This window comes from Falco biarmicus, chromosome 10 (genome assembly GCF_023638135.1).
Source record: "Falco biarmicus isolate bFalBia1 chromosome 10, bFalBia1.pri, whole genome shotgun sequence".
Lineage (NCBI taxonomy): Eukaryota > Metazoa > Chordata > Aves > Falconiformes > Falconidae > Falco > Falco biarmicus.
Genome location: NC_079297.1, coordinates 21,963,920 through 21,986,154, shown reverse-complemented (window position 1 = coordinate 21,986,154; position 22,235 = coordinate 21,963,920). Strand labels below are relative to the sequence as shown.

Below are 22,235 nucleotides of genomic sequence, written 5' to 3'. Positions count from 1 at the left end.
GTACAACCAATTAAGCTATCTGAACAAGCTCCTCCCAGCCCACATCACAAATGTCCTTTCAGGAAAAAAAGAGCATCACTATGTATTTTCTAGGGAGGAATACCATATGGGAGTTCTAGTAAATATGGTATCAGAGTCATGCTTGTTGGTGTTTTTTTTTAAAGTGTAATCAGACTTTAAGGGAAAACAGCTAATTTCCTCAATTTGGAAGTTTCACTCATCAATATGGTTCTGAGACCATTATATAATATATAAATTAAGCAAAACATCTTAATAGTTCCTTCAGCAGAAGTCTAACATGTCACTTCAAAGCTATATCTCTGAAAGAAACCCCATATATCCTCCATAACAGCGTGCCAAGTGAAAGCTACATCAACATTTCGTCAGACACAGGAAGTTAAGTGGTGGTTAAGTTAAGAAGTTAGTAACCTGGATGGAAGGAGGTGAGATGGGATGTCAAAGCAATTGAGAATCTTCCCTTCCACTGAACTTCAACACACTATGACAGGCTTGAATACACTATGAATTTGAGGTAATCTTGATCAAGACACTGCTGTAATAACACCAAGTTCAGAAACCACTTTGTAGATGTTGCAATAATAGACAAGCTTTTCTTTAGAAGTGGAATGCTTTCATGTGAAATAATAGAGAGTAAGCACACACATCTTCTGTTTCCTCAGCAAATGCATCTACAGTTGGGGCTGAAGCAACACTGTCTGTAACAGTTCATCCATGTTTTGTTTTGAATATTACCAGTATACCCATACAGCAGAGGGGAAGTACAAAAAATGCTGAAAAAAGTTACTGTTCCACTAGGACAGTCATTCTACGTCACTTGAGAACGGCCCTGCCCTGCAAAAACCAGCAGTTATCAATTTTAGGGGCAGCTGTGAGACTATAAATTTCTCCTACAGAAGTTTTTTCCTTTATTGATCTTTCTGCTTTGTTGGATGTGCCACCCACCTATGCAGTCACCTTCATCTTTTAAGTACCTGGCAGCATTATGTTTCTACAACACTTGCTTGTTCTCTCATAATTCAAGAGCTTAGAAGTGTTCAGTAGAAACAGGCTTATGACATGGATTAAAGCAAAAAAAAGAAGAAAGCTCTTTTCTTAGTATCTTTTCTGCTGTAGTCACCAACAGAAAACCAAGACAAGACATGCAAGGACCATGCACCATATCTAGCAAAATTTCCAGCTGAAGAGTTAGCAGATGGGTGCACTTTAATTACTTCCACAACCATTCTGAAGCCTTCTACTACCTCTTACTAGCAAAGTCTCAATCAAAACCAAATAAAAAAAATCAACATCGATTGCCTTCCATCCTGATTTCACCTTAAAAAATCTCCATACACAGCTTAAGAACAGTAAACACTAAGCAGAGGAAAGCTAACCCAGCACAGAAGGCTGCACAGCATAACTCAAAACAACAAACTCATCAGAAATAGCCAGCAGAAATACAGAAGACAAGTAGAGCATCATAACTGTGCAGGGGTCATAACCATAGTAAGATCATAAAGAAACGTCAGTGCCATCTCCCCTCGCCACAAGTGAAACACTCATTCCTGGTTCGAAGTCCCTTAATAATAATAACCGCCTCGTCTGGAGAGACGAAACATTAATTCAGTAAAGATCAGTTGCATATGAATTCTTCCCCAGTTCCAATCACACAGTGTTTCTAGGATGGTTTTACTGTATCGGGCACAAATTAAAATCCACTTAAATTCTGGTAATAAGGCCCTCTAAGATAGATTCCACTTCATATACTGGACAAGCAAGGCTCATCCCCACCAACATAATTAATGAGCATCCCGACATGGCACACAGAACAATGACAATAGCCATCAGCACTGCTGTTATCAGCACTTCACACCCTCCAGCAGTTGAATAGCACTCTAGCACCTAATAAAGCCGGAGTACCTTAAATCAAATCTTGTCAATGTGATACTCTGTTACCAAAGCTACAAAGCAGCCAACCTGAAGGATTTCTACCACCTGAGAAAAAAAATAAAGCACAGAAATTATTGTATTTTCTGAGCTGTTTTACCTACCTTGTCCTTGAAGATATGTGGGTTTTGATAGATGAAGTCACGATAGCTTTCGGTACGCACTTTATCCTATTATTTAAAGAATAAAAAAAAAGCATTCACTTTTTCTACTTAGGTAAAGCATACTGTTCAAAAATGCTCAAAAAATTGCTTTTTAACTTGGCCTAAAGGTATTTTTGTGGCTACTGCACTTAGAAGGGCTCTGCAATCACAACACTTCCTGTACAATATTCTTTCAGAATTTATTGTCTTTGCAAGTGAAGCCAGTTAAAACCTCTGAAGCAAAAATAAGAAAGCAGCTTACAGTTCCCTGATCTGCTGCACTTGATTTTGGATGTTTCAAAGTTCTTAATACCTCTATCACCACTTTCCAGGAACAGCAGTAATAGAGCGGCAACAGGGCATCAGCTCTACATAGCAACCTTCTATACCATGGTAAAAATTCGAGTCACGAGCTCAGAATGTTTTGTATCATCTCATTCTCTGACACTCCTGTGACACACAGATTCCTTCAAAAAAAGTTATGGATCAAATTAACTTTTCCTATTTCTAAACCAACTGCAAATTTGCAAACCTGATAACAAGCTAGTAATTGAAGCTGTACAGCCTATTCTATGAAAGTCTGCTATAATAAACAAACTTAACTGTAATACAACACAACCTGAGAAGCTGGAATGTTTTCAGGTGTTTAACTAAACATTTATAGCATCTTAGTATATGAAAGCAAGCAATATAGCTCAATCTACCAGCAAGGTAATCTATTAAAGCATCTATTATTTTAATATGCATCAGGAGGTACACAAATTGAGAGTCAAGTATATGTTTTGGAATTGCAACAGCAATTCCAAATACAACCAAATGCAATTCAAGTGTTAAAGCAAAGTAAAATAAAAATTTTAAGCCATTTTTATCTAGTAGAGACAAGTCTATAAATAATACTGTATAGTATAAAATCCAACTGCTTATATTTAGTTACTGATTTTCTACTATGGCAGGTAAGAATTTTTAGAAACAATACAGACACTAAAGAAATTTTCTCTAGTGAGAAATAACAAAGTCTTTGTTATTATAAAAAAGACGACCAAACCCAGAGACTGAGAACAAAGGATATGTTCATAAAAATTCTGGGGACAAATTATTTTGAGGCTGGAAAATTCTGAAATTCAGTTTCAAGTTTAGTAGAATTATCACACACAGTGACTCCAAAGAAATATTTAGGGATAACTTCTGATAACTGTGCTTTAAAAGTACACATAACTTAAATGAATTAAAAAATTGAGGATCCTTTAAAAACATACTGGCTTACTATGATGCTATATTCAGAACAACTATTTTTAGTACTTCACCTCTATTGCAGTATGTAACAGGATTTGCTGAAACAACCAAAAAAAGTTTTTTAAAAAATAAAAGATTTGGAATATTCAGCATCAATCGAGAAAGCAGTCAGCTGCAAAGCTTTCATCCTGCCCACTCATACTGCCTCAGCACTGCCCCAACTTAATCAATACAATTCTAGCTGCTGTCACTACTATATGCACTGCTGCTCGAGTAAGGCACCGTTGCTCACTTCAGGCATCTCTAGCCATTCTCTCACTAGCCATTTCAATGTAATGCTTTTTTTGTTTTGTTTTTAAATAAAATGGTAAGGAAACTTATGAGGTTGATAGTCAAGAAATTCTTGAACAATAAAAATAGAGCAAGGGAAACACGAGCCATTCGGGCAGTGTAAAGTAACAATACCGTTCACCTCTCAAGTGTTTGCAGCAAAAGAAAATCAAATTGAAACTTTACTGTACCACTACCAGGCATAAAGAAAAAAAGGTTTCAAAACTGTCAGAAACAGACTTAAAAATCAGACAGCAAGACTGCTTCCTTAAAAATTCCAATGTAATTAAAAAAAGTGAATACCTAGCATATAGGAAAAAACTCAATGCACACATGATAAAAAGCAATTGTTTTCGTATGTTTGGAACATTAAAAGGCTTCTTAAAAGCATTCTGACAAACAACCCCTGAAAACAATAAAATATTCTTCTCTACCAATCTCCTTGTTCAGAGATGCAGAATTATTATAAGCTTTACTAGGAAACTGAAAGGTTTTTTCATCCTATAGCATCTCAAATGACACCTTTATACAACCGCAAAACCAAACTTTTATAATTTTTATTTATCTTCAGGACTTAAATTATATTTCTCTAGATTACACATTTTGGAAAATGTACTGCTGCAGACATCTCTGTGCTTCTTTAAAATCCTTCCTCTTCAAACTGACCTCATGCTTATAACTACTCTTAAAACAGATTCATGCATATTTCTACATTGGGGCGACTAGATTATTTACAAAGCATAAATTCTACCTCTATGGATAAAGTCACTTCAGAACTCCATATTCTATCTCCATATTAGGCAGGAATTTTATTTATTTATGCCTTAAAATGATAAAACTCTCTTTTCTGATTGTCACAACTATGACACTTTCTCCAAAAGGAAGCATTAAGCAATTTTGATTTACATGTCAATTATAAGCTGTAAGGTTTTGTGATGGGGTTTTTTTTTGTTTTGTTGGCTTTTTTTTAAGTTAAAAGGGCACACACAGGTTTGCCTTTGAAGAGTTTTAAGCATTTATTTTTTATCTCATGATATAAAAGGAGCATACAATTTTTCCAGCTGTTCAATGTCACATTATCAACACGCTGCACTGTACACAAATATCAACAACTTCTGTTTACCTAGTGCAATAGGAAACCACAATATTTGAGAAATGTGTTTGCCTATGGAAAATATAAACTCAAGAAAAACATTCACTGTCTGGACCATGTTTTATCCTTTCTCTTAAGCACCCAGGGAAAAGCTGCTTTTGGCAAAGTAAGGTTGGGGTACAGATACTGTAATATATCTTCAAGCATATCTGTAGATTAAATGATTTTATGTTCCTAATGCTTCCTGTAAACAGAATTTATACAAAGGAAACACAACTGAAAAAAAGATCTCTCAAACCAACACCTAAGAAAAAACTATCGTGTACAGAAAGGGTTAAAAATGCAGCTGCTCTGCAGTATATTTATGGGCACACAGCCCATTTCATTCCATCTCTCCTCTTTAGTCCTACTAAGATGCAGTTGACTTTCTAACCTTTAGCATCTCTTCGTGTATCCCATAATGCCCATAGGAGCCGAAGTAAACACCATCCTCATCCTCCTGAAGGTCTGCAATGGCGCTGGATGACGAGCTGCTCCTGACATCTGCGTTCATCACAAAATCCTGTGCAAATTGTCTGTAATCAATTTGAAATATGCCCTTGAGACATGTTTATGGGACCGTGAAAAAGAGGCGGGGGGAGGGGGGGAGAAGGGGCTTGAAGGGGTGAGGAATCCAGCCTGCACCGGGGCTCGGACAACAATGGGGCTGGATTTAAGCGTGCACATCTTCCCTCTGCCGGCTCCTCCCGGCTGCTGCACTGCCGTTCTCCTTCCCTCACCCTCCTGCAATACCTACTGTCTGCCTTCAGCCAGCAAATACCGGCAGTGCAACATTTGGACTGGGTTTCTCGTTTCAAGGAGGAGTTACTAATGTTGCACTTGCTCGTACAAAAGCTAGTACCGCAGCGGTCAAAACAACACGTGGTTTAGGCTGCGTGATGCACCGAGCACAACAAACAGCCTAAGACTAACAAACCGCACCATTCTGCGTGACTAGCGGAAGGTACAAGACAGCGCTTTGCAGCGGAGGCGTTTGGGTGGAAACAAACCAGAGCTAAATTTCAATTCCTTGAATTTCATGGTGCTTATTTTTCCACCTCCACGGCCTTGCATTCCTAGTACGCATGTTCACTTCTCGTTTTTCAAAGCCATTTTGATGACAAACTACACAAATCAAGGGGTTTATCATGAAAACGCAATTAAAAGTTGGCAAGCAAACAGCTCATACTATAGCCATAATGAAATGAAAAAGCATACATCCTTCAACCAGACAGTATTTCTCCATGGTCTACAGTGCAACGTCAACACCACTTGCATCCTAGATAGCTCCAAGACAGCCAAAGCTGACCTTCAGGGGCCGCCATACTTTCTTAAATAGGAACCTAATTATAGAAGCCGTCGGTAACATCTCATCACCAATACTATCCTTATAGAACAACAAAACCAAAAATACTATTTCAGTTCTGACACCTCAAACACACCTCTGCTTAACTAGTTTGGATGGGGAGGAGAAGGCGGTAAAGGAATTCGTATTACAAGTTTGTCAACATTAGTCTGTCAATTCATATTGTAAGTTAGTCAATAAGTCTGGATCTTATTTTTAATATTGCTTTTGACCACAGCAGTTTGCATTTTCCTTACCTTTAGATAAGTATCAAAATTATATTAAAACTTACATGAAATAGATACAATTAAGTATAATGAGCCTTCTGTAACATTTAAACCCAATTTTAAATGTAAAATCAGTTAAAAAGGATTCAAGCAGTAGTTCCCCCAGTCTATGAGTGCAGCACAAGTACCAAACAAACTCTAGAGATGTTAAGTAAAACCAAAAGCCATAACCTCTAACCAGGGGGATTAAAAAATTCAGGATGTACAAGCCATGCTCTTAAATCTAGGCCTCCAACTACCTGCCTTTGCTTTGTACCCCTTCCAATTCTCATAATTCTACAAGTCTACTCAGTCTAGCAAACTTGGAAAAATGTTTCTGCAAAAATTATTTCATATTCAGCTAGTGAGTATCCTCACACTATTATTCCCAGGCTCAGGAGGCAACAACCTCTAGGGTGCTGCATGACTGATCCTGAACAGGTAGTCATTAAAAAACCTAAAATATTTTTTCCACATCTTAGAGATCAGGACCTGCATAATGCAACCACGTTGTAACTCAAGTAAGTTACAGTTCCTTAGTCTCCCAAGAAGGCTCTGCAGATGGGTATAGCATGAGAAACCTCCTGGATCTAGCTTTTTGACTCCAGAAGCTGAAGTCAGCTGATAAATACCAGTACAAACCTATTTCCATGACAGAAAACAAAACAGGTTACCACAGATTAAGGTCCTGTACAACATTCTTGCCCCACATCAGACTTCCAAGCTATCTTTATTTCACAGAGGTTTACCTGAAATAAAACATCTATAGATGGTCTCTTTCAGTGGAGTAACCTCCAGCACAGATCAGTATCGCTATGATTACATACAGCATGTAGACTACTACAATGCGACTGGTTCATCTGTCCATAATTTAAAACTGTGCTACTTCATCAGGTCTGTATCTGGCTATTTTTGCTGCCAGCCAATCCCTGCTGAATTGAAAAGCCTGCACTGATGAAGAAAAATTAAAGGCTCCCTTTTACAACAGCAGACAATTTGATATACTAACCTCAAAAAGAAATCTATACAAGCCTGATTAAAGTTTAGAGAGCTGAAAAGAAATTACTACTGATGACCTGAAAAGATCTTTCTTTTAAATGAAAATAAGCATAAGAATAAGACAAGACAACACACAGGAAAAAAATCCAAGTTTTCCAAGTAGGGTCACAAAACTCTTTCTTTCTTATTATCTATGATGAACTAATGCATAATGTACACATATCAGAAAAGTGCTGTCCACTATAAAGTACAATTTGCAGTAAGCTAAATCCAACTGAAGACAAAACTGTTTGGTTTTGACATGCGTAGTTGTTCACAGCCAATAGGACTGGAATGCATGAATTTATTTTGGTACACTTAGTTACTACTAACATAAAGTATGTACTCTCAAAACATAGAATGAGCCCTCAAATCTGTTGCACAAAACAAGGTTTTTGCTGCTTTACATTTCCACAAAAGAACGCAATTTTTTGCAATTCACTTAAACACAGTTTCAGTTACTTGATGCCCGATCAGTGTGATCTTGACATGACACGTTTGTACAAGATTTCATCCTGTGTGGCCCAGATGAGAAGTTTATGTTCCCATTTTATCCAGCATCATCAATCCCTATTTTGAAGACTTCAAGATTTATAAGTAGCATGTACAGCTATGGGGATGTCCTGATTCCTGATTGTGATGCACTGAATAACCTAACTAACAGAACCCGCACTTGAGACTGAGAAGTTGTTTTATTAATTTCATTGAGGGTTTCTGCAAACTGTAAGTTGATCTGCCACTAACAACCACTGTTTGCAGGCATCTCTGAACACATTTAAAGTCCTGTATTTAATGTCAACACCTCTCTCTTCTCCATTGTGTACGTCTTCAATGTTTAAATTCATATCTAAAAGGACTAGTAGAAAAAAGTGTCTGAAAAACAAAGAGTGGTCTGAAGCAGAATACATGTTTCCAGGCCATGTGCTTATTTAGTATTCCTTAAGCATACTTTGCTCTTTCAATTTGTGCAGTTTCTATTAATCAGCTACAAGACATTTACTAATCATCTACAAGATAAAAGTCAAACCTGCAGTCCCAACACAAGTCATGAGTTTCCTTCCATAGTTATGTTCTACCTCTCCTTTGAATTCGTATTGGTCTTTAAACATCAACATCTCACCTCACCTAGAACACATCAAATAAAAAACCCCAAAACTTCAGTTTAAACACTTACTTCATTTTTTGAAGATCATCGTGTGCTCTAGCCAAGGCTGCTTCTGCAAGTCTTGCTCTGTGTTCTGCACGTTTTAATTGTTCAAGGAGCATTGTGCTATCATTTATACCATTACAAGGCAAAATGTTTGCAGGTTCACAAAGGTCTTCTATATCTGATGAAATGGGGAGGAAAAAAAAACCACAAACCTACCAGTCACATACTGCTTCAAAGCAGCTCATAAACATATGGTGGCTTCAGTGTTGCCACTTCTGTGTTTGGATGATTTGTACAAGTCTGTTTCACAAGTAGCATCACTGAATTTGATGACTAACTGCAGAATCCAACACCACTCAGTAAAAGCAAGTATGCTAGAAGCAAGCTATAAATTAACAAAGCAAAGCAATCAGGCTTCTTTAAATACCAGTGTTTGATTATCAATAAAACATTATGTTTAGACTGTCATTAAGTTAATTACAGTCCTATACTCTACTTTTCCAGTTATGTTATTCTGAGGCCAAAAATAATGCTGATGGTAGAAAGCAAGACAGTATAGAAATTTAACATTTTTTTAAATAATTAGACTAACTCTTAATTTTTAAACTAATTCTTCAGGGTTTTATAAAGCTTTTGAACACACAAAAGTCACAAGAGCATGAGTAGAGTAAATCTAGATGAAACATTGCTTTTTAACTACCAAATCTCAGACTCAGCACTATTTCCCATTCATCTCTTGCTCAATCCAACTGGTGATTTCAATATATGTCAGCAGATTAAAAAAAAAGGGTGCTACTGTGGTTTTGGCTATAATAAGAAGTTACTGACAGCTTACTGGGTAAAAGACTTCATTTAAAAAACATATATCTACTCCTTTTAATCGTGGAAGACTATTTGGCCCATGGTACTGAAACAAAGCACAGATACTTAAGATTTCAGAGGTTCAGATCACCCCCATAACACTTCAGCAACTGTGATGGTGCCTCAAAGCATCTCAAAAGCCTATAGCTTGGGCAAAAAGCACACATTAGGCAGGAGCTGATACAGTGAAATTCCTCAACTAACCAACCAATGTCCTCTACCATTTTATTTCTGCTATCATGCAGCAGGGCTCACTTAGAACCACTGTAGAAGCAGAATTCTATGCACATGCAGCATGTTACACCAGGTTGGTCCAAAATAGAACCTGTATAAAAGACCAAGATTATTTTCAACATGGCAGATAACTTGCTCCTTACTTATACATCGTGGTTTAACCCCTGCCGGCAAGCAAGTACTACACAGCTGCTCGGGACAGGGAGAATAATCAGGAAAAATAGGTAAAACTCAAGTGCTGAGATAAGAACAATTTAATAAAATAAATAATATGAAAAAATAAAATAATAATAATGAAAAGGAGAGGGAAGGAGAGGAATAAAATCCAAAGAGAAGCGAAAAAATAAAATAAAATTAAGTTACGCACAATACAATTGCTCACCCCCTGGTGACTGATGCCCAGCCAGTCCCTGAGCAGCAATCGGCAGGCCCCAGCCAACTCCCCCCTGTTTATAAACTCAGCATGACATTTTCTGGTATGGAATATCCCTTTGGCTAGTTCCATCAGTATGTTACCAAAATCATCCTCACACCAAATCCAAAACACGGCACTGCACCAGCTACCAAGAAGAAAGCCAACTCTGTCCCAGCTAAAACCAGGACATTATAGTATACATTTTTAAATGAATGCATCTGATTTTAAATACCTACATTTAAAAGCTGCATAAATCTTCTAATGAGGCTTAGGTGGAGTGCCTCTTCAACCTGCTTCATTACTACATACAGCATCTCTGCTGTGAACACCGTATCTACAAGTTAATGCAGATAACAAGACAGGGCTATGGAAATTTCAGTCATGAAAAACCAACCCAGAGCAAAAATTTCAGAGCATGACTTTGTGTCATTATTTCAGCTAGCATGTGGACCTTCTCATGTATGTAAGCCAACTGAATAATAGTGATGATGCTTCATATGACAAACTCTGTCAATATGACATTCAACCCAGAATTCTGCACAGTCATACTGAAATGTATTTATTTATTTACCAAACTGAAGCAGGAGATCATCTTCTAACTCTGGTTTCAAATATTCCTCTCCTTCCCAAGGCAGCGGGCTGCTGAGAGAACTCAAATATGCTCCTGTTGGTTTCTAGACAGAATGGGAAGAGCGTGTAAGCTACGCTTCTTTAAGAACACCAGCCTTTCGTTTTCATTCAAGAAAATAAGGCAAAGATCTGTTCTTCCACCTATTGAAATAAACAGGGTAGCATCAAAGAAGTTTTGTAGCAAAGGGTGAAAAAGCCTACTACTTTTCTTAACTAGCAAGAACAGTGAAGAAATGAGCTTCTGGCTTCCGTCCTGGCTCTGACAGCAAGTACCCTTCTTAGCGTACTGACGCTGCAACCACGGTGACCAGAGAACAGCATCAAACTATGCCTGTGAGCTCGTCTGGGTCCCAAAGCCCAGGGAGCTACAGGATCAAGGAATTCAGTACAAGCAGCAAAGCACAGCAGATAAGACAGACATTGAAAAACACTTTTAGGATTACACTGCTATTAGGAACTAAGTTTAGCCAGATGCTTAACTATCAGACTCATAGCTTACAACAGGGCTAATCAACAAAACCAAGACACGAATCATGCTAAGTATTTTTACACAAACAGCGCTGTAGAGGCAAATGTCAAGAATGCTATATTCTTTCCAGTTTGCATCCAGCCAGTAAATACTTTGTCAGGAAAGGAGAGGTCATGTTGTGGACTTCAGTTTTTCTATTTCTGCATTTACTTTGCATAGCTAGTGATGCCCTATCTATTTGAGGATTCAGGATTTGAAAATTTAAGTAAAAAATTATTAATTAGGTAAGATGATATTAAGACTAAACCTGAACAACCAAAGAACATTATTTCAAAGTCACGTAATATAAAAAATATGTCTAGGTCTAACAACTGTAGGTTCCCATCAGCTTTCTACAATCTGGTGTCATTTTAGCCGAGATTAATTTTAGGTTCTGTGACCTAAGGGAGCAGGTGTAGACCTTACTAACAGCGCAGTAGGGGTCTGGCCAGCTCACATCCCCAGTAAAGAGTCTTTTATACCAACACGCTGGCATGGACTGAGAAACTTCAGTTATCGAGAAGTGAACCCATTGCTGGAGTAAGACAGCAGAGTCAAAGGCAGACATGAATTAACAGAACAACATGATACTACATAGCATAGGCTTTTTGCAAGTCTAAACATCCTCTTCTGGCAACAATATAACTCATGTTAATTAAATACATTTAAAATGAAAACAACTTCACATTTAAATAAACCAATCAACAGCTATTTCAATTCCCATGTATTTTATTTCTAGAAATAAGAAATCAAGATTTCATATAGTTACTAAAAACGGGCAAATTGGAAGCACAGCATCTTGATTTCTCATTCTCCAAACACTGATCGTAAAAGCAACGTGGCACACCTACCTTTAATCTAATAAAGTTTATTAGTTTAATGTATCCATAAAAATCAAGTCCTGAAAAGAAAGAGAGAGTGCCTGCGTTACAGCAAACCACACACATTTTAAAATTACTTGAATACTAATTACTTGTTCAGCTGGGAAGCTTCTCCTTGGAGTGTACATCATTATCTAGTGCAGTCTTCCTATCTTGAGTTTGCCATGCACATTTCTCTTCTTAGGATTCAACTAGGAAATTCTCATCCTCAGGACAAACACATTTGCCACAGATTAAGAATGGAACACATGCCAACGTGGTTATGAACAAGGATTTAATTCATCTGGCAAGTAACTACACCAGGACTTGCTGATGTTTTAGGCTGCTGTGCTCCTTTATTCATATTTTTAGCTTTCTACTTACTAAATTTTAAACTTACCCCACTCATCAAGAATACACACCAATATGGGTCTAGAACTGCCACCTTGCTCAGCAGTAACAGTAGTTTAAATATAATTATGTAGCCTCCTCAAGAACGGTGACTCAAAATGTCTTCCATTGGATTTTAGACAGAAACCAGAAAAATCTGTATGTAAAATTGTAAGATTTGCTAAATGCCTCACATAATTCCCATCCTCTTCTCTCTCTCTCCTTTTTAGCGCGCACTCTTAAAATAGCAGTTCTCCAACACTGTTTCCATTCACCTGCTTTCCAGTTTTCTTCTATGTGCTATAAGATATGGATTTCAGGCTCAGCAGTTCAGTACTTACCTTAGTCTTTCAAAGCCCCCTCCCACTTCACATACATCCTCCTATATGTACCTTTCTTCAGTCACCACCTTGACCTAAATATACGACAGCTTCAAGTGAAAGCCAACCTTAAGCTCCACTTGGAAAGAAGGAAACAGACACTGTAGGGTATGTCTTCCTATGATCACCTGAGGGTAAAAAAGCCAGACTACCAACAGCCATTTAAAGGACACCAGCCGTATAGCCCAGTTACTTGACCTCTTGGTCTCTGCTAAGCTACTGACGCAACACTACAACTAGTCAGACAGGAGTTCCCAACTGATCAGGTAAGTAGCTCTTACTCCAGCCTGCAGTAGGCTGGCTCAGGTTGATCAAATAGGCAGTGGGGACTCAGCACAAGCCAGCAGAGATCAATCTTACTTTTGCTACTAGTCAAGCGCTTTACCAGTACATAAAGCACATGGGAAACGGTCCATGTAAAGATAACACATAAGTGTTTTTCTACAATAGCTTATCTTTTTTAATCTTGGAATCTTCAACTACAACCAGGAAATCAGAAACAAGCTGATCTTCACAATTTTTTTTAAACAAAATGCCGATACGCAAATGGAAGTGGCAAGTTGTGAAAAAAACTTACCATGTTTCTTGACCACATCACAAATACTGAACTGATGCTCTGTTTTGCAGTGAGAGAACACGCATTCGGCAGAACTAAAGAGCCTGTAAGTAACAATTAAATACACAGCATTAACGTGTTTAGAAGCCATAACACTCTTAAGCATTTTACATGCTCTTTTCCAGCCCACTAAGCAACACATTCAGAACACATCATTTTTACCTTTAAGAAAGCGCCAACGGGCACCTGTTTACTCTCATGCCTCACACAGAAGCTGCTACCTTGTTTGCAAACTGTTTTGTAGCAACAGGTAACAAACAGAAATTTTGATGGAAAAAACTACAAACGAGGTTAACTTTCATGAACTCTTTGAAAGCAACGACAGCATTAAACCTGAAATCTACAGGCCACACATATAGGAGGGGAGCTGGCCAGCTACACCTGCTGCATGAAAATAAAAATTCACAGCAAGTTACTAACGATGGGAGAAGATGACAGAGAACTCGAGAGGAGCTTCAGGGCGAGGAGAGGAGGATTATCTGCTTTCTGCTTTACTCCCTCCTTTAGTCTGGATGTAACAGACCTCTTGGGCTCTAGAGGCCCTGCACCAGACCAGGCTGGAGAGCGCTGTTGCACACCACGCGTTACTGCCTCCCCGCGGCGGCCCCGCCCGCAGGCCCGGGCCGGGCCCCGCCCCCCTTCCCCGCGGGGCTGCGCGGGTGGGACCGTGCCCCGGGAGGGCCCCGCATCGGGCGGGGAGCGCAGGGCCAGGGCCAGCACGCCGCGGCAGGGGGGCTGCCCCCGCCGCCCTACCTGTCACAGAAGAGGCAGCGGGTCTGCAGGCCCTCGGCAGCACCTTCCTCCTCCTCCTCCTCCCAGGCCCCCTCGCCGTCGGACAGCTCGGGCATCTCCTCCTCGGCGGGCGGCCCGCTGGGCCCTGTGGAGGCCACAGCAGGGGACCGTTACTGACCAGCGCAGCTGGGTGGGTGGGGGAAGAGAGACAGGGGAAGGGAGAAAGAGGAGGAGGCGGCAGCCGCCCCGGTACCCACCTGCAGAAGCCGCGCCGGCCGCCCGAGAGCCCATGGCCCCGCCGCCGCCCCACATGCGCCGCTTCCGGGTGCCCGCCCCGCCCACTACATCAACGCGCAGGGGCGGGCCCGAGGGCGTTAGCGCGCGCCCTGGCGGTTCCCGCCAGCGGCGGCACGTAATCGTTCACACCGCTGTGAGGGGCTGAGGCGGCGCCATCTTGTGGGGGCTGCGCTGAGGGGCACGGCGAGCTCGCAGTGTCCCCGCCGGCCCCGCTGCCACCCGCCGGCCCCTCGCCGAGGCGGCCTCCGCTGTTCATTCGGTGCCCTGCTAGCCTCACAGAAGCGAAAACCAGGGGAATGGTTAAAAGGGTCACACCCTCCGCCAGCCGAAAATATAAGAGATTATTTCTCCTCGGAGCTGAAAATTGTAATTTGAGTGCTCGACAGGTGGCTGGCCAGACAGCCGGGTGTCTCTTCCTTCCAAATAGCGTGGTTGCAGTGGGGGAGTTAAAAGAAACGACACATGCATATCAGCTTTTAAACAAAGTTTAGCCACAGCCTTTTGTAACGGAGGGCCTCATTTGGATGCAGAGGTTAAGAAATGGTTTTAAACAAAAAATATGTAGAAAAACTAAGCTTGAGGGTCATCATCTGAAAAAGGTATTGGTTGCCATTCTAGATGGGTTATCAAATCTCCCTCGTTCTCTTCATTTTGTGCCTGACAGAAGGCCCCATCTCTGCAGAACCAAACAGTGCCTTTCCACAGATTCGCAAGGTGATCCTAAGTGGGATGAGATGGAAAAAATGTCAGAGCCAGAATTTTTCCAATTTGTACCCTCAAAGTACAGATACATTCACATTTGTGCTACTACAAATATTTCCGAAACTACTGAAACAGCTGTTTTGCCTTGAACCTGACTACCTTACGTAACTGCGAGAACAGAGGCCTGCTGTCCATCCTGCAAGCGCTGGCCTGAATCAGATGGCTAAATACCGTATTCGTGCAGTGTCTTATAACCAAACAAATACAGTTTATTTCCTAATATGACATACATAAGAAATCTGTTTATCCTCACTGCTGTTAGATAACTGCATCTGCTTAGGCGTCATACATGAATTAATGTATGTCAAATTAACAAAACAAATGATCCAGCCTTGCAAAGAGTTACAGTCATTTTTAAATAGCATCTTGTACTTTTAGATCAAATCAGGTATTTGTGAGTAAGTTAAAAATAATCCTTTTTTCTTCACCCATTCAGTTAGCAAAGTGAGGGTGCCTCTGACTTGGCACTTCAGGAGATCCAAAGTGTCCTTTAGAAGCCGATAAACAAAACTCCCCAATCCCCATGCTTTGCTTCACATCACACCATGGTCTCAGAATGCATCGAGTGAGTCCCTTTTTCAAAAGAAACTACCAGGCTGCTCCAGGACTGCAGGCCACAGGGCAAAACTGCAGCTGCTGGCCCAAAGTTAAAATCTTGAAGCACCCAGGTACTGGGTTTTCAGCACCAAATATTTTGCTACACTTGCTGGACCACACTACATGCCAGAGCAGACATGGCACTAGTCTCCTCCATTTTCATCTCCAGTCTTGTTTTTCATAAGAAGCTGTTCTACATTAGATTCATTTTACAAAGGCTTAATCTGGAACAGCACTCAGTCTTGGTTGTAGCACTCAGCATAAATGGATATAGCAAGTGCTGGTTAGTACAAGACAGATAATTGCAGAGGGACCACCAGCATTATCATCATCATCGCAGTTTTTGGTCATTTCTAGAGGGGTGGAACAAAGAGTCAGATTCTAGTCTCATTTTTAGAGTGCAAATTCAGTGGTCTTTGCTGAATATAAAAATACAGATATTAGAATTGACTGGTAAGAAAAAAAAAAAGGAGGGGGTTGCAGAATGCAAGAAGGAGCCCTGAAAGTCTGAGTTTGCTTGTCTGGATTACAATCTCTGATTTCTAATCTGTACTTGTAAACCTGTCCCGTGTAGCTTAATTTTCCCGTTCATTTACCCTCCTATCTCTCAAAGCTAACAAAGATGGCTTTTAAGTATGGTACTAATTAAACAGATTAGTCTTGCCTAGTTATCAGCAAATCCAAAGGGACATGAAAACTCTAAATACAGAAGCTGGTGTTAGAGAAGACCAGAATGACAGATTTGAAAAAGGATCTAAGAGCTACTAAATCAGATACCTTCACAAATTCTTATTCGTGGTTTGCTTTTAAATTCCATATCCATTCAGAATTACTTCTACAGGTAGAACAATATAACACTGATTCTGCAAATGCTACTTGTGGTATAAACCAATGCGCTGCATGAATTTTTTCCCCTTACATAGTGACTCAGTGCTATTCATTGTATTAGTGCAGAATGCTGGCAAAATGCTGCACACCCTTAGTGTACAGAAGAAATCCAGGCAAGTCAGATGCTTCTGACTTATTCTCCTAAAGCAGGGTCTGGTCCTGTGGAAGAAACAGAAGCAATGCAGAAGGATGAAATACGCTTTTCCTCTACCGTTGTTCAAGTGGCTATTCGCAGAAATAGATTTAACAGCCACAGCTCTGTGAGTAGTGCCTGGGCTGATAGGAGCAAAAGCAGAAACAGCAGCTTCTTTGTGTTTTACTGAAATTCTCCCCCACTGAAGGGGCAAGGGGTCACTGATTGCATAGTCTTTGCTCCATTGCACACCCTTGGCTATTGTTGAGTCCACGCAGAGAGCAACAGACTGAATGTGCCGCACAGACTTGGAACCAAATCTTCTTTTTTATTATTGTGTGAACTAAGATTCTCACTAAATGTAAAGCACCTGTTCATTTGGGTCAGTGTACGTAACATGTTGGGTGAAGACTGTATGAAATCCTGCAGCAGAAGTGTATAACTGGTAGCTCTTGAAATATGATCATCTTTGTTACCATCTCCTAATCCTTGTAAAGGGATTTGCATGGTACAGGAAGATTTACAATGTAATGGATTACTATTTCATAATCCGGGCCAAGGGGAAGAAACTTCAAATATTTACCATTTTGTACTGCATTTTCAAACTTTTTTTCCAGATCTGCAAACACAACACTGGGGAGGCTGTTCAATATGGTATCAACATATCGTTTGTGGGCTTTGTTTCATCTGGCTTTCCAAGCCAACTTTACTCTCTACCTGCGTCACTCTTTTGTGACCACAGTGCTTGTCATTATTCAAAATCAAAGAGAGTACGTTAATAGCAGTTGTGTAGGAAGCAAATGAAACATTTTTTTAGCAAACTATTATTAAATGGCTGTGACTTTACCCATGTAAAATATATTAGAGAACAGAGAAAAAAAAACTTTAAAAATTAATATTAAGAAACCAAATAACTTCTTAATCAGTCATGTAGTTGGAGTTACTTTTTTCTTTTTTTTCACTTCTAACCACTCAAGGTCACCAATAGAACAGAAAACTGTACAGAACCGTGAAACACAAGACTGAAGACACTTTTTCAAAAGCGTTTTCTATCTAAAAGTCCAAACCATCTGAAATTTTACACTACACTCCTTGGATACTAATCCCAGCCTGCTACATGTGAGTGCCGAGAATGACACTCCCAAAAGCACAGAGTAAGATCGCAAATACCCTGTTACGCGCAGTCCTCCCAGCCCAGCTTGCTGCATTTTTTATTAAATTAATGATGCAAACTCTTTGTAGCAATCTGAAAGCAGATAGTGGCTTTTTCGTTAAGTCTTTCAGATGTGCAGCGATGAGGAGGTTCTCTCAAAGCTGTCACTGCCTAACATCACGCAGCAATGAAAAGCATAGCTGCAAGTGACGGGTGCAACAGAGATGGTACACAAGCCACACATTTTGCAGAGGGGCATCACTGCAAGTAAAACATTGTTAATGCCAGTGATCGATCTCCTTTATGACCTTCTCAGCTGAAGGGTGAATTTGGACTCCATTAAAATAATTAAGGGCTTGGAAAGATATAAATGAAACATAAATCAGAAAATTTGAGTGCCAGTTAGTGTACAGAGGGAACAAGATATAGTCAAAAAACATTTTCTATTCCTATCACCAGGAAAAATAAGTCATTAAAAGCAGAATTTACAGGCTTAGTCATCACGCTCAGTCAGCTTAAAAGTTTCATACAATGATGGCCATTTTCCCTGTAATGTAATTCTGAACTGACTGAGGTATTTTTTGTCACGGCAAAGCCCAGGAGACCCTGTGTAGGGCTCACCCTGAAGGGAGATTTAGGTTTAAGCCTGAGAGAGAAAGCAAGCCTAGATCTGCAGCTGATAGCTGGTGTGAGGCTGGCAGGGGCTGTCAAAGGAAAGCATGGGCTGCAAAACAACTTTTTCACGTGGGCAGGGGCGGGTTGTGGTTGGTTGCGATTTTTGGTTATTTGGGGGTTTTGGTTTTTCCTTTTTGTTGTTTGGTTCAGTTTGGGGATTTGTTGGTTTTTATTTTTGTTTTTTGGTTTTGTTTTGGTTTGGTTTGGTTTTTTTGTTTTTAACAAAAGCTCACCCTCAAACTAGGGTTAGGGTTACATTCTGAAGTATGGGACTCTATGCTACACAGATAATTTTTAGTCCCCTCCATTCTTTCTCTGTTTTCTCTGCTTTAACATTAAAACAGCATTTCTCAACCTGTCAGAAAGGCAAAGGAAATACAAACACCATGTACTCCCCCACTTTCTTGCATCTGAATAGCAAACTGATTAGGTGGGCTGTTTTCTTTCTGCTGATGTTTCATCCCTATCAGACAGCCCAGTTAAACTAGCGCGCTTCAGCACTGCTCACTCAGCAGCTTTGAGGAACAGCAAATAGTAGGAATGTCCAGCCAGAAATGTGGCACTGCTGGTGCAAATGCTGTGAGTGACCATTTTCAATGAAGGATTGAGCAAAAGCGATCTCTGCAATTAGGGTCAATCTACAGTGCAGAAAAAGGAGTGATAGCACCTTGAGATAGAAGATATTTATGCACCTACAGAAGTGCCTCCCTAAAATGTGCATTGTGCAGCAGCTTGAAGAACACGGGACAATGTCAGGAGCTACAGAGCCCTAGGATCCCAACTGAGAAAATTCCAATCACATAACGTTAAAAAAAATAATAAAATACTAAGAGCTTAGAAAATCACTGATCTTCAGAGTTACTTGCACTGTTGATGCCCAAAAGGTAAATGCAAATAAAAGAATTCATAAGCATCTTAAGGGTAAACCAGTGTTCACAGAGAAAACATCTGTAATACATTCAGAGCGTTCTCTATCTGTTAATATCTGTGTTTCTACAGGGAAAAAATATCTGGACTTGAAGTAAATGATAAAAATTGTAAAGATAAACTACAAAAGCAATCCTATCCCCATGTGAAGTAAAATGAAATGTTTGACTTAGACTATGTCTTTACCATGAAAATATATGATCTCTAGTCATTCACAGTAAGAAAACAAGGAAGGACAGGCAGCATACAGATCAGCTAACAGGTCAAACTAGTGGTACAGGAGGGCTGTGCATTAAAAACAAACCCTCAAAAGCAACTGTTTGGCACATACTGTTTTTTAAAGGTGTACAAGATATTTAGTGTCACACCAGTGGGTGTCAAGCATTTAGTAAACCCGGTGTAAATACCTGGATGAGTTACTTTGAAACCAAAGCCTGTCTTGTTGGGGGGCTGAGCATCTGAGAACATTTCAGTCCACCGGAACCAGCTCTGATCTGTGTTCACCAGTAGTAACAGTCTGAAGACAGTGGAAACGAAGTGTGCCAGAAAAAGCAAGGGTCAAATTGAGCTCGAAATAGTTGTATCATAGCTGAAGCAAAATCTAGAAATCATAAATGAAAAGAGCATTAGCAGATGTTTTTATAGCTATTTAAGGAATCTGGTGCATAGTGCCTAGATTTCCAAGAGCTTGATGAGCGTGTCTTTAAGAACAGAACTGAAATGCAAGCAGAGGAAGAATATGAAATTTTTTAGATTACAGAATAATATGGACCAACAGAAGACAGTCATACTTCTCAAGTCTGTTACATGTGCAGTGTAAATGGTTTACCTCTAGCATGCATTAGATCACAGCCCAGACCAGTGTCTCCATTTTGATGGATGTAACAAAAATACAAGTCTTTCTTTGTTCGGCTCCACTCTCTCTAAGTTAGGACGTCCCCAGCTAAATGAGGAACCATACTGATGACCACGAACAGACCTAAGTTAGAAGTCAGAGATAAAAATCAGAAAGTAGAATCAGGCTTAGGACCACATCCATTGACAGTGGTTTTCTTGCAAAATTATTTTTACTTTTTCCAACAAAGATGGAAGGGAGTATCCATCACATTTAATTTTCTAAAAATAAATTTCATAGTAAAGAATTCAGTTAGTTGCTTGCAGCAAAGGATGTACTATTTTACTTTTGTTTATTTAGCAATCTGGAGACACTTACACAATGATTTTGACAATGTACATACTGGGAATATTTCAGGAGTCCAATGTTTTAAAAGATTCATTGCAGCAATTCAGTTAAATCTGTAGAGGATCTATAAACAGAGGATTTCTACATATTATGAGCATTGCAAAGATAGTTACCATCTCTTGCTGTAAACTTCTAACGAAAGCACTTTGCAGGAGAAGATACCAGACTACTTGGGAAAATTTTTTTGTCAGAGGTGATCTAGCTAACCCAAAGTCTTCTCCAAGAGGTCTGAAGAATGTAGGAAGAAGGCAAAATAATGACTTACCCTGCACAAATAATCTAAGTAAACCACAGCAAAGCATAAATGTGCAATCAAAAGATTTTTAAAGCAGGTAAAACCATCTATTGTGAATCAAACAAGAAGTCACTAAGTAGCATTAGGCGAGTGTTTCGATTTTTGTGCCAGCTTGTAACAAGTTCTCTCGGTTTAGCTTTTGAGTTGACAGATTTTTGCCTCATTGTCAATTCATTTCACTGAACAAAACTAACGTAAAAATGGAAATATCCTTCACTAAAACTGCAAATTGTCCTGATAAATATTAATCCCCACTTCTTTAAAAGGTGCTTGTTTGAGGTATTATGAGTAGTAGCTATGTGTGTTAAATCTCCCATTCTTTGTACCAGCTTCTTTAAAAAAAAAAAATAAATAAATCAGCCAATCAAAAGTGCCTAGACCGACGCTGTCTCCCTCAGTTAATCCAAGGCCAGTAGAGGGATAATTTGATTAAACTGAGACCCTAATTTATTTAGCTTTAGTTCTGGATCAACCTCTTCTTAATAGAGTGCTGTCGTCTCCAATTGTTTGATGAAAATTAAAGTGACATAAATACCATGGGACTTTTTCAATCTGATTAGTCAGCTAACTTGCATCAATACTACCCCAGCCATCAGGCACTGGCGTCCTTCCTTTCACCAGCCTTACTAACAACTGACAAGTTCTCCTTGAAGACCGGGCACCCACGCTGCCACTCAGACCCCCACACTTAACCCATCATCCGTCCTCAATGGGTCTTGTTTGACAAGGTGCCCACACCTTTTTCCATTGCTGTTCATCAGACAAAGCTAAATATTGTTTTATTAGCAATCAATAGCCTGTTAATCCCAAACGATTTCACAAATCCACTGAGCTCTCAAGCTGATTATAAACGTTTGGTGTTTTTTTTTTTTTTTTTTAAGCTGCTAAATTTCAGATGGATTTTCTCCTCTCCTCCCAACCCTCCTGCTCCGATATGGGACATTGTAGCTGGTAAGCAAAGCCACAAAAGTGAAAGAGCTCTGTTGTCTTTAATGTTGCCTTTAACTGGACACTTAAAAATGTCAAAGTTTTGCCGTTTAAACATGATCAAACCT

At 39.7% G+C, this 22,235-nt stretch overlaps 1 protein-coding gene across 3 annotated transcripts in view; it reads right to left on the bottom strand.

Moving 5' to 3' along the window:
* Nucleotides 1-14,556, bottom strand: part of PRMT3 (protein arginine methyltransferase 3) — a 63,924-nt gene extending 49,368 nt beyond the window's left edge. For all 3 annotated transcript variants that reach the window (XR_008824264.1, XM_056353894.1, XM_056353895.1), the window contains exons 1-8: nucleotides 14,468-14,556; nucleotides 14,232-14,355; nucleotides 13,440-13,522; nucleotides 12,084-12,133; nucleotides 10,666-10,768; nucleotides 8,609-8,762; nucleotides 5,180-5,321; nucleotides 2,052-2,117 (exon numbers count right to left, since the gene is read on the bottom strand). Coding sequence is in view for 2 of the 3 variants with exons in the window: in XM_056353894.1 (XP_056209869.1) it covers nucleotides 2,052-2,117; nucleotides 5,180-5,321; nucleotides 8,609-8,762; nucleotides 10,666-10,768; nucleotides 12,084-12,133; nucleotides 13,440-13,522; nucleotides 14,232-14,355; nucleotides 14,468-14,522 (777 nt within the window). In the remaining variant the exon portion in view is untranslated. The remainder of the gene's footprint in view (nucleotides 1-2,051; nucleotides 2,118-5,179; nucleotides 5,322-8,608; nucleotides 8,763-10,665; nucleotides 10,769-12,083; nucleotides 12,134-13,439; nucleotides 13,523-14,231; nucleotides 14,356-14,467) is intronic.
* Between the last annotated feature and the right edge of the window lie 7,679 nt (nucleotides 14,557-22,235).